Source organism: Teleopsis dalmanni, chromosome 1 (assembly GCF_002237135.1).
Source record: "Teleopsis dalmanni isolate 2A chromosome 1, ASM223713v2, whole genome shotgun sequence".
Taxonomy (NCBI): domain Eukaryota; kingdom Metazoa; phylum Arthropoda; class Insecta; order Diptera; family Diopsidae; genus Teleopsis; species Teleopsis dalmanni.
Window position 1 is genome coordinate 197,960,190 of NC_051846.1, and position 13,322 is coordinate 197,973,511.

A 13,322-nucleotide genomic window follows, 5' to 3' on the forward strand; every position below is an offset into this window, starting at 1 on the left:
AAATCTGTATTGTTTACACTTTGACAACCAAATAACCGCTTGAAATTTTTTTTAATTTTTATTTCGTTTCACTTGCATATGCAGCATTACCATTTCTAAACACCTAAATGAGAAATTAATTAAATTAAATTCGGTCATTTAAAGACCATAAATGATCATTTAAATCTACTAAATGAGCAAATAAATTATAATTTAGCCCCTTAATGATAATTTAGTTTCCGCCTGTGAATGCTATTAGTGGTGTTTTACTTGAATTTTACTACGAGTTGGTCGTGGAACAGAACCATTATATAAATTGATTAAAATAAAGAGATACAATTCTCACACTGTCGCTTTTCAAGTTCTTCACCTACCGGAAAAAAAGTAATGTTAAACTATTTTGCAAACATTTTTTGTGTGTGAGTTGCGCATTAACTATCTTTTTAACATTCACACTTCTTTTCTAGAGCAACCCTGATTTAGGAAAGCATACAAGGATCTGTAATTTCATACCGAAGCGGTTGTTTCGATATAATTCGGCGCAATTAATTCACATAAATGATTAAAAAGTTTTTGGTTTCATTATAAATAAATAGTAAATCATTCATTTAGTAATAATGTGGTAGTAAAAATGATAAGAGCTTTCAAATAATTAGCTTCATTTTTAAATTTCGGAGAACGCATTACTGTTAAATAAAATATTTCTTTTAAAACGTATTATTTACGCGTTGCTTTTGGAAAATGGGAGATGATAGTGATAGTGAGCATGAAGCAGTTTTAAATATACTGCGTAAACGAAGCGCATTCATTAAGGTATTTGTTTTTATATATATATGCAATATTAATTTTACAACAGATTCTAATAAATAAAGAAAAGGCACGTGATTGATGCAAAAACTTATTTACCTTTTTTTTTGGCTTCATTAATTTTTTTACTCTACGACTTAGGCACAACGATATTTAGATAATGCTTACGGTACCAGGCGGACGGATGCTGAACTCAGTAATGTAGCGTGCCAACGTGCCGTAGTTACAACAAATACCGACACGAAGCTGTCCATAACCGAAACAGGAAGAGGGACTTCAGATACAAGCAGAAATGGTGCAAATATTTGCAAAAGGTATAGTCATATGTAATTACTTTGCAAGTAAATAAAATAAAGTTTAATTATAGTTTGCCGGTAAATCCAAACGTTTCCAGGTTTTTTGATGCTTTTTCAGGCTCAATGGCCTCTGGGCCACAATATGAACGATTGGAACAGAACTTTATTCCATCAGCAACTAAACAAGAATATGGAAATAATTTAGCTTCAGAAAATAAAGTATCTGATGCTACTAATAATCAATTGCATGTAACTGCAGGAAAAAAGAACAAAAATAAAAGGAAGAAGAAAAAGGCAAAAAGGGATAAATCCGTGACGCCCTCAAACACTAATATATGCAACGAGGAACCAAAAGTAATTCTAGACTATCGCACTAATAATGCTTTGCAACAGCCTATAATCAAACAGAAAAGTCCAATCAATAAATCAAATGCAAAAACTTATTCCAATACAACTTTAAGGTAAAGAAGAAAATATATTTGTTTAGTAATTTATATTTAACACGAAAATTTTTAATAGTTTACCAAAAAGCGATGGAAATATAAATCAATTCGGCAAAATAAAACGACCTAATAATGCGGCAAAAAATGCAGCACCAACCAACTTGAATTTGAGTACTAATCAATCCAATGAACAACTAAAAATGTTGCCCAAAACTGATGAACGCAGCACAAATACACAATTATCAACAGATGAACAGAATAAGCCAATCAGAAAAACGATTGCAATAAATAGCCTCAATACTACTCGAAGGTAAAAAAAAGGTTTTCCTTTCATAAATTGAAGAGTTTCTTTTCTATTATATAATAAAATTGTGAATCTTCTTTGTAGTTCGCGATTAACACAACAAATTGAGTTATATTACAAAAGAACTGTTGAAACCCATTTCACAAAAGATGACCAATACATGTCGTCGACTAATCGCGATTCTAATAACCCATTAAATGATAATAAAAACGCAACATTGACGCATTCAAATACCAACGTGTTTAACGAGCAACAAAAAATGTGTGTTGAAAATACATATAATGGAAGTGAGCAAATGTTCACCAATAAACCAAATACAAAAACTAACTCCAATACTACTCAAAGGTAGAAATGAAAATATTTTCATTATTTATTAAATAACTGAATTTTTCTTTTTAGTTTAACAACAAATAAACAAGTGGATTTATATTATAACAGAAATCAGGGAAAAGATTTAACAAAACTGGAAGGAAATGATTTATCTTCCAATAGGTCACCATATGATGAGAAAGCTACATCAGCTATATCCTTAAATACCAACTGTTTAAGCCAACAAGAAAAAATGTTTGTCAAAGATATACATAATAGAGATGCACAGCGCCCGAAAAAAGATATACATACTAATTCCAATGGTACTCAAAGGTAAAAAGAGAAATGTTTGTATTATTTATTATATAATTGAATTTTTCTTTATAGTTTACCAATAAATGAACAAGTGGATTTATATCATAAAAGAAATCAGGAAATAGAATTTAATAAAACTCAGAGCCACACACAATCGAATGATCCATCTTCCTTTAAGCCAACATATGATCAGAAAGCTACATCAGCCAACTATTCAAACCAACAAGAAGAAATGTTTGTCAAGGATATACATAATAGAAATGCACAGCGCCCGAAAAAAGATATAAATAGTAATTCCAATGCTACTCAAAGGTAAAAGAGGAATGTTTGTATTATTTATTATATAACTGAATTTTTCTTTATAGCTTACCAATAAATGAACAAGTGGATTTATATCATAAAAGAAATCACGAAATAGAATTTAATAAAACTAAGAGTTGCACACAATCGAATGATCCATCTTCCTTTAAGCCAACATATGATCAGAAAGCTGCATCAGCCAACTATGCAAACCAACAAGAAGATATGTTTGTCAAAGATATACATAATAGAAATACACAGCGCCAGAAAATAGATGTACCTAGTAATTCCACACCTACTCAAAGGTAAAAAGAGGAATGTTTGTATTATTTATTATATAACTGAATTTTTCTTTATAGCTTACCAATAAATGAACAAGTGGATTTATATCATAAAAGAAATCACGAAATAGAATTTAATAAAACTAAGAGTTGCACACAATCGAATGATCCATCTTCCTTTAAGCCAACATATGATCAGAAAGCTGCATCAGCCAACTATGCAAACCAACAAGAAGATATGTTTGTCAAAGATATACATAATAGAAATACACAGCGCCAGAAAATAGATGTACCTAGTAATTCCACACCTACTCAAAGGTAAAAAGAGGAATGTTTGTATTATTTATTATATAACTGAATTTTTCTTTATAGCTTACCAATAAATGAACAAGTGGATTTATATCATAAAAGAAATCAGGAAATAGAATTTAATAAAATTAAGAGTCACTCACAATCGAATGATCCATTTTCCTTTAAGCCAACATATGATCAGAAAGCTACATCAGCCAACTATGCAAACCAACAAGAAGATATGTTTGTCAAAGATATACATAATAGAAATGCACAGCGCCCGAAAAAAGATATACATACTAATTCCAATGCTACTCAAAGGTAAAAAGAGGAATGTTTGTATTATTTATTATATAACTGAATTTTTCTTTATAGTTTACAAATAAATGAACAAGTGGATTTATATCATAAAAGAAATCAGGAAATAGAATTTAATAAAACTCAGAGCCACACACAATCGAATGATCCATTCTCCTTTAAATCATCATATGATCAGAAAGCTACATCAGCCAACTATGCAAACCAACAAGAAGATATGTTTGTCAAAGATATACATAATAGAGACGCACAGCGCCCGAAAAAAGATATACATACTAATTCCAATGCTACTCAAAGGTAAAAAGAGGAATGTTTGTATTATTTATTATATAACTGAATTTTTCTTTATAGCTTACCAATAAATGAACAAGTGGATTTATATCATAAAAGAAATCAGGAAATAGAATTTAATAAAACTCAGAGCCACACACAATCGAATGATCCATTTTCCTTTAAATCATCATATGATCAGAAAGCTACATCAGCCAACTATGCAAACCAACAAGAAGATATGTTTGTCAAAGATATACATAATAGAAATACACAGCGCCCGAAAAAAGATATACATAGTAATTCCAATGCTACTCAAAGGTAAAAAGAGGAATGTTTGTATTATTTATTATATAACTGAATTTTTCTTTATAGTTTACCAATAAATGAACAAGTGGATTTATATCATAAAAGAAATCAGGAAATAGAATTTAATAAAACTAAGAGTCACACACAATCGAATGATCCATTTTCCTTTAAATCATCATATGATCAGAAAGCTACATCAGCCAACTATTCAAACCAACAAGAAGAAATGTTTGTCAAGGATATACATAATAGAAATGCACAGCACCCGAAAAAAGATATACATAGTAATTCCAATGCTACTCAAAGGTAAAAAGAGGAATGTTTGTATTATTTATTATATAACTGAGTTTTTCTTTATAGCTTATCAATAAATGAACAAGTGGATTTATATCATAAAAGAAATCAGGAAATAGAATTTAATAAAACTCAAAACCACACACAATCGAATGATCCATCTTCCTTTAAGCCAACATATGATCGGAAAGCTACATCAGCCAACTATGCAAACCAACAAGAAGATATGTTTGTCAAAGATATACATAATAGAAATACACAGCGCCCGAAAAAAGATATACATACTAATTCCAATGCTACTCAAAGGTAAAAAGAGGAATGTTTGTATTATTTATTATATAATTGAATTTTTCTTTATAGTTTACCAATAAATGAACAAGTGGATTTATTTTATAAAAGAAATCAGGAAATAGAATTTAATAAAACTAAGAGTCACACACAATCGAATGATCCATCTTCCTTTAAGCCAACATATGATCAGAAAGCTACATCAGCTATATCCTTAAATACCAATCATTCAAAACAAGAAGAAATGTTTGTCAAAGATATACATAATAAAGATATACAGCTCCCAAAAAAAGATATTAAAATTAATTCCAATACTAATCTAAGGTAAAAGAAGGAATACTTGCTTACTGTAATAAATAACTATGAAATTTTCTTTATAGCTTGCCAGTAAGTGAACAGGTTGAATTATATTATAAAAGAAACCAGCAAAATGAATTAAATAAACCTGGCAGTCACATACCATCGGCAAATTCAGTTTGCAATACATCATCTAATGATATTACAACGAAATTGCCCGATTCATTAAATGTGACTTATAATAGCAACAATAACTCACTAAGTGCCACAGGAAGGTAAGAAAAGTTTTAATTTTATAAAACGCATTTAAGTGTAATAATTATTATTTTAGTCTATCACAAATGAAAACATTGCCGCCTATAAGAAATTCCTCAAATATTAACGCACTTAGAAGGTATGTATATACGTATTTCAATTACTTTTTCATCATTAAATTTGGAACACTATTGCTTTTTAGTTGAAAATTATAAAAAAAATTTTGATTTATATTTATTGTTAAATTCCGGGAATTTATTTTTACACAACTTGCACAACTATTCCCAAGGGACCCTTTTTAAAGTCCATTTTATCGAGTAAAAAATCATTGCAGAATTCGGAAGAGAAGATAAATTTGTGGATCAGTGTCAAGACATTAGGCTCTAAACTTTTGGTGGATCATGTAATACATACACTTTGTCTAACTTTGTCGTGGTGAAAGGCAACGGCTCTAACAGTTGACAATCGAAACAAATATTTGATTTGAACAGCTGATTAGTACCTCAGGAAATATGAGACTACTCAACCAAACATACAGTAATATATACCTTATTAAGGCTAATATAGGCATTGAATCGGTTTTTTGAACTTTATATTTTTGCGATCAACATCGTTTTCATATGTGATTTAGTTTTCGAAATTTGCTACTACACACTTCAAAAGTGGATCGATATCATTGGGTTGAAGTAGCGATTCGCTGATCACAATTTGATCCATGAAATGTTTCGGAGGCGTAAATCCACTTTAAATGTAGCAGACATTGGCGCATTTTTGTCTAATTTGAACCAAGTAGTTTTCAATTATCCACGCTTTGCTATGTTCAGATATTTATTTTTAATTGCATTTTAGTTGTTGCTAAAGCGTCTTTGCTTTGGACAATTCGTTTGCTCTGCAGTTACCCGATATGTGTCTACCTTCCATCTTAGTTAAAAATAATGCCGAGTTATTCCTAAAATTTCTCTCATATTTGCCTTGATATGACGTTTATAACAAACAGGCTACCCTACTTAGCACTATCTAATCTCAGAGTAATCAGTAACCGCACGGAGCGATACGCAGATCTTAGATCAGTCATTGAATAATCACGAAACTTATGAGGAATATATAAATTAGTCAGTGAGATGGAAAACTCACCCCAGCTTATAAAGAGTAAAAGTGCCCAGATGCGTTAACTCGGAAAAAGCTCAATATAAATTATAAGCTTACCTGCTATCTGTCAAAAAAAAAGATTATTTAGATACATTACTGGGCTTTATAATAAAATAAGTTTAGATACTTTCAAGTGATCAGAAAAATATCCAATGCTTTTTTCAGTCCAATAGTTAACATCTAAATTATTATTTTCCGCTTTTAGTTAAAGATATATACATATATGTATATTAAATATAAATTTTATTATGGAATGATATTTATTAATCTTATTTTATGTACACAATATGTTTAGTGCACACAGGCCAATGATTGACAATGAACGGGCACCACGAGTTATGAGAAGGAAACGTATATTACCAGAGCCATCAAAGTGTTTAGAAAAAATAGATAAAATACTCCAGTCTGCAGATGCTCAATATAGTGAGATAAGCCGTTTAAAAATGTCTTCTGAAATAAGTTCAGAATGTTTTAGAACTTCAGATATACGAAGTTTACGTCCCGCAAACCCCAATTCAGTAAGCAACACTAAAGTAGCAGAACCGTCAATCTATCAGAGAGCAGTTGATAAATTAATAAGCTTAAAGAACTCCATTACTCAGTCTCTTACAAAAGATACAAGTAATGAACAAAAACCAAGTTCTGGTGATACAGATATTTGCCTATATAATATGCGCTCCATCAAGCCAAATAATCTAATATTGGCACACTCAAAAACTGATTGCATTTCCTTAGAGAAATTGAAGGATATGAGCTTTTATAAAGATATTTCAGATGGAATGCTAAATTTACATTTTAATAAAGTTTATCCTTCCCAATCATATGCTTGGCCACATCTGCTGCGTGGTAACTCCATCTGTATTATAAATTCACCAAAGACTGGTAAAACTTGGTGTTATTTACCAGCTATTTGCCAGCTTATACGATATAGAATAGAAACCGGCCGTGTGTTGAGTTCGTTGGGTCCATTGGCTATTGTCTTGTTATCAAAATCATCAGACATCGAAATGATATGCAAATATTTTAACATATTATTGCAAACTACAAATCTAAAATCAATTTGTGTTCCTTGTTTTGGGGCACGAGATCATAGCGCAGTAAAAATGCAACTATTAAATGGTTGTGGTATTTTAGTGACCACACCAGCAAGTTTAAAGTGTTTATTGGAGGATCATCAGAAAGCTGCGCTATTTGATTCAAATAGATTGTGTCATTTTGTTGTTGATGGTATTGACGAAATGATAAACAATTCCAATAACGATGTTGAATTCGTTGTCAAGAAAGTTTTAAGCATAGCTAAAAAGGAAGTCCTACAAATTGTTATAACATCTTGTGTGTGGACTCATCAACTGATTAGTCTTTTGAAACGTTCAAATGAGATGTTACTTTTATTTGGTGACTTGTTTGAAGCGGCATTTTATGCCAAAACTAATATCACAATGAAATTACATTCGTCTGAAATGAAAATAAAGTCTATTCTCAAATATTTGGAGTCGAATAGCAGCAGCGTTAATCGGACTTTAATCGTTTGTGATAGTGAAGAAGATGTTGAGTATGTAGCAAACTCACTCAAGAACTGCGGATGCATTGCTATAGGATTTAACAAAAACTCTTCAATAAACATACTTAATTTGGTTTCCGAATGGATATCAATGGTAAGTAATTAGCTTAAAAATATTTGTTATTAGTTAATATATTTTTATTTGCAGAACTCATATTCACAAGTGCTCGTTTGCACTGATATAACACTAAGCGAATTATCGAAGTTGCAGAATGTTCAAACACTTATACACTACTCGTTGCCCTCAACATGGGTAGCTTTTACGAATCGGTTTGCAACAATGCTCAAATCATTCCATAACTTTATTGAAGGCAGTTTTGCTCGCACTTCATTTGAGAAGGAGACAAGATCATTGATTTTATTAGATGAGAACACTAAGGAAGAAATTGTGCGCTTAGTTGAAATTATGCAGATGCATGGATGTAACATCAGTACAGAGATTTTGAATGTTACAGAGCTCACATTAAAAGAAATCCATAAAAGTAGGAATTATTATGGTCAGCAAATATGTCCTATTTTGTTGGAATGTGGAATGTGTGCTAAATCGAATTGTAGTTATCGACATTATTTAAATCAATATGACAAAATGGATGCTGTACCAATATTTGGCGATTTACGTATTGTTGTACTGAAGGTAATAACTTTAATATAAAAATGAAATGGTTATCGAAAATATAATGTTTTTATATTAATCCATTATATATACATTATATATATATCAATCTTAGAAGACAAAATGTCAGCTCTGCTTGGATACATTTCTTGTTACTGTCTTGAACACAGTGCTTCGATCGCGAATTTGAATTTCCTTTTATTATGTTTAATTAAATTTCTGAAAAGGAGGAAATATGATTAATGACTCAATTTTTTCAACAACAGTGTTTGCTCTATAAAAATTGTTTTACATCAGTAACTAAGAAATCATTTAATGAAATGTAATGCGATGTTTGTAAACACCATACGTTGATATATACCGGTGTTGAGTGTAAACTTGACTTTCAACTGGATTTCACTTGCTGTTTTTTGCTGACGAAAGAAGTCCTTCTTCCCTTGTAGCTAGTACTATTTTGACAAAACTATAGATATATATTCAACAGTTATTTGTCTCAATAGAATAAAGGTGACTATTTTTCAAAAGTGCAGTATCTGTAGAAACTCTACAACGCATTATATAGCTTTTTGTTCAATTATTTCACGGCACAGGTCACATATGGCGGGTTGTTTATTCCACAGAGAGGGTAAGGTTCCTGAACCTTGTTACAGATTAGACTAAATATATCGCTGTCTCTCAACAGCCCATACTTAATTCCTTCCCATTCAGCATGCCAGCTTTCAGTCTCATTTCTCAAAATATATATAATATATATATATATAGTATAAGTGTGTGCTGTTTTAGATTAATTTATTATGCTTGTGATTTATGTGAATTAATTCTGTACGGTTCTTTCAGGTTTATTCACCAACACATTTTGTTGCTCGCCTTTTAGAGCACCGAAGTAATACAGCCGAGGACTGGCAGCAAGTTTGTCGTTCAAGTGAAGTATCATTATTTTTAATGCAACTGGACTATTATTACCAAAACGAAGAAAACTTGGTTACACATAATTCGCCACAAATCAACGATATATGCATATATAAAATTGCGAATAATTTTCATCGGGCTAAAGTTATCGGTACACATAAAACACTGAGCAAAGATAGAGCAAAGAATAAGGTTACGATTAAATTAATTGACATTGGCACGACTACAACTCTTTATTCTAATATGCTTTATGTATGCGATGATAAATTCAAAGATTTTCCAGCACAAGCAATCGATATTCGTTTGCTTAATATTGCTCCATATGAGAATGGGGGCAGTTGGGACAATACACCCACAAAAGTGGCAAACAAGTTTATGACACAATTAAAGGAAACCGAAGTCGTACATGTTAAACTTAAGTTCGCTTTCGCGAATTGCATTTGGATCGATAATGTGTATGTGCTGAATTTCCTAAAATGCACACGGATTTGGGTGCATACCGACAATTTAAAAAATATTTTACTTCGTCAAAAATTGGGTGTAGTCGACACTAAAATTGAAAGTAGACTTCGCAAACTTGGTGAAGAAAATGATGTAATAATTAACCATACAATTCAAGGTACAAATTCAAATAACGACAATTTTGATACACCCTTGACACCAACAGATACAGAAGCTAGTACAGAAAGTACTTTGAACTCAGCTGAAACTAATTCCACAGACAACAATGAAGGGATTGATTACGGAAACGGCACGAACGATGATGATTTCAATGATAAATTGTGCAATTCAGTAAGTACTTCTATTAACATTTTTACACTAACGACTTGTTGAAATTTTGTTTTTATAGAAATTTTATTTTTATAGAAAGTGAAATCAATTGAAAAATGGTGCCATATATCATTTAATGAATTGATTAAAGTTCAATTAGGTGATTGGAAGGGCAATGATAATTGGTCAGAAATCTATGTACAACTTGATGAACCCGAATTTAGAGAGAATTTTATGGAATTATCAAAAATGACCAAAGAATTTGTTAATAAATTCAAAATAGATTCGAAATATATATTTCCAGATCATCTTCTGGTTCCATCTAGTGACTGCATTCTAAAATATGATGAAAAATATTTACGTGCAAAATTATATAATGTTTTTGAAAATGAAGTTGGAGAGAAAATGTACTGTTTCTTCTTCTGTGATTACGCTTGCTTCATTACAGTCAATAAAGACAAATTATACAATGACTTTCTATATGAAACGACAAATGAAATAGTCGATTATATGCCCTTTCAAGCTATACACTGCAAGTTAAGTGGCATGGATGAAAATTGCTCATTTATAGATATAACAAAAGAGTATACATTTGTAAGTGCTATTGCCAAATGTTCTAATGAGATTTTAAATATAAATTCATATGAAGTTTTACTCTACGAATCTGATTCTTTAGATAATGTGCAATTTATGAAGTTGCTAAATTCAAATAATAATCGCAATGATAAAATCGAAAAAGATGAATGTGAAATAAAGAAATCTAAAATTGGATATAATGAAATATTAGAAATTTTTCAGAATTGCTTAGCCATGGATGAAGCAGAAACACAGGACTACGAAAGTTATAAGAAAATAAAAATAAAACCTGATCAAGTGCAAACTGAAAATATTAGCAAATCTGCAAATTGCGTTGATCTGAAGGAAAGCAAAGGAAATGAAGAAGTGAATTCCATTTATGAAAATAAGTATCAATCATTCACCGATTTACCTACGTTGAAATCATCTTATAAATGCCCATATACTATTTGGTATCAGACCGATGTATTTATATTTTTGAATATTAATGCGCCTGACGTTAGAAAATTTAGCATTGACGTTACGAATAAAACTTTAATTTTTACTGCTGATTTAGAGAATGAGAAACTCTTATTAACCTTAAACTTTTTTGGAATCATTAATCCCAATTATTATTATGAAGTACGTGGCTTAAATTTGGTTGTGCGTTTAGTTAAAAGCGTTCATATGAATTGGCCACGTTTAATCGAACAAAATTGCAAATTTCCGTGGCTAAGCTATAATATAAATAAAATTGACATAAAAGAAAATGAACTTTTGCAAGATTTTGAAAAAAATGACAGTACGAGAAAATCCAGCAATGAAGAGGAGAGTGAACTGGACAGTGAGGATGATAATGAAGCATATAGTGAATTGAAAATTAAAGACTATATTGACAATTAATAACTATTTTATAGCCATAAAAAAAAATTATTGCTACTAGTAATAAGCAACGTATTGGATTTCTTTGCTGTTCGAAAATGGTGGTATAGAAGAAGTGCGAATGATAATGATGTATATAGAGAATATAAATTAAACGCTATATTAACTATGAATAAATATTTAACTGCGGTAAGAAAAGAAATTGTCACTATTAGAGATAAGCAAAATATTTGATTTATTTGTCATATGAACTATTCGAATATTCAAAAAATAGTCTGAATTATTCGAAGAACATATTATCAAATCACTAAAAAAAATTACATGCTTCCAAATATATATGAGAATTATTTAACTTTAATTTCAAACGGATTTTTAGCTATTCGAATAATTCAAACTATTTGGTCCTACATGAGCGTGTACCGAAACTTTTTCGTTATTGAATATATTAGGTATGTTCCACAAGCTACTCGTAGTAACTTTAAGTAACACTGTGTATACACGGTTGCCACTTGAAAATTTTTTTCTGTACCAAAATTGGTTTAAAAAGGTACCATTTCTGTAAAAAAAGGTCCAAAATTTTTTTGGACCTTTTTGTTTTCTCGTTCTGTGTTTTTTATAGTGTTATAAATGAACAAAATATAAAGTAGTGCAAAGTTGCATTTATAAAAAAAATTAATTGGAAATATCCACAATAAAATTGGGTCGTCAAAAATGTACCAGTTTTTGAAAATGAGTACCAAACGAAAAAAAAAAAAAAAAGGTACCAATTTTGGTACTAAAGTACCATAAGTGGCAACCGTGTGTGTATACACAAGTGCGTTCCACTAACAGTAAAGTGCGTTTCGAGTAAATGTGTGCATCTGAGAAAGCTTAACATCCCTGTCGAAATTCGAAAATGCTACACAGACTTTACTCGTAGATTTTATTTCAAGTATAATTAGTGTTGATATGTGAATCAGCTGTTTTGGTTGGAATTTAAATTTTTGTATTGTTTATTTGCGCGGCACTGGTGTACTCACCAGACTTTACACAAAGCTATTCCATGAAAATCTGTGTAAAGAGCGAAATTTGATACTTCATTTGTGTTACGCTTTCAATTTGTATTTTACTTGAGTTGTACTACGATTAACTCGTGGAACAGACCTATTATTACACTCTTGAAAGAAACATATATTCATTTTAATTCTACTAATTCTTTATTAATTAACGTGTGTATTTGCATGTGCATAGGAAAAAGAATCTTATGTGTCACAACACTATGTCACCCCTCTTTCATGTAGGGTTCACCACTTCACATGTGGCTACGTCCATGTGCTTATATTCGAATAGTTATATCACTAATAAATGTTTTGATCGAATTTCCACTTAATTTTATATGATTCTCAATTAATATATAGTATTATTATATATTTTATTATATTACTTGTTGAAATGTATCTACGATTTTAAATGAAAATCATAATTATTTTTATATTTATAAATATGAAGTTTATTATACGTTGCACTATATATTTTTTTAATATCGT

General features: G+C 30.5%; 1 protein-coding gene across 5 annotated transcripts; it reads left to right on the plus strand.

Annotated features, from left to right (window-relative positions):
- Positions 1–485: 485 nt before the first annotated feature.
- Positions 486–12,285, plus strand: LOC119671178 (putative ATP-dependent RNA helicase TDRD12). 5 transcript variants are annotated; one of them, XM_038081726.1, is made up of 21 exons: positions 486–792; positions 928–1,100; positions 1,154–1,543; positions 1,602–1,835; positions 1,914–2,174; positions 2,229–2,471; positions 2,526–2,765; positions 2,819–3,058; positions 3,113–3,352; positions 3,407–3,646; positions 3,701–3,940; positions 3,995–4,234; positions 4,289–4,528; positions 4,583–4,822; positions 4,877–5,128; positions 5,185–5,376; positions 5,433–5,495; positions 6,801–8,160; positions 8,215–8,700; positions 9,517–10,380; positions 10,456–12,285. In XM_038081726.1, exons 1-21 carry the CDS (start codon positions 721–723, stop codon positions 11,815–11,817), a joined length of 7,872 nt encoding a protein of 2,623 aa, XP_037937654.1. In that variant the 5' UTR covers positions 486–720; the 3' UTR covers positions 11,818–12,285. The 5 variants fall into 5 exon arrangements, with proteins under 5 accessions (XP_037937654.1, XP_037937655.1, XP_037937656.1 ...); XM_038081727.1 differs by lacking the exon at positions 4,583–4,822; XM_038081728.1 differs by lacking the exon at positions 3,701–3,940.
- Positions 12,286–13,322: the final 1,037 nt, after the last annotated feature.

Coding starts and splice junctions, on each gene's coding strand:
- LOC119671178 (XM_038081726.1), top strand. CDS start 721: ATGGGAGATGATAGTGATAGTGAGCATGAAGCAGTTTTAAATATACTG. Junction 4,823..4,876: donor AATTCCAATGCTACTCAAAG/GTAAAAAGAGGA, acceptor TTTTCTTTATAG/TTTACCAATAAATGAACAAG. Junction 10,381..10,455: donor ATGATAAATTGTGCAATTCA/GTAAGTACTTCT, acceptor TTATTTTTATAG/AAAGTGAAATCAATTGAAAA.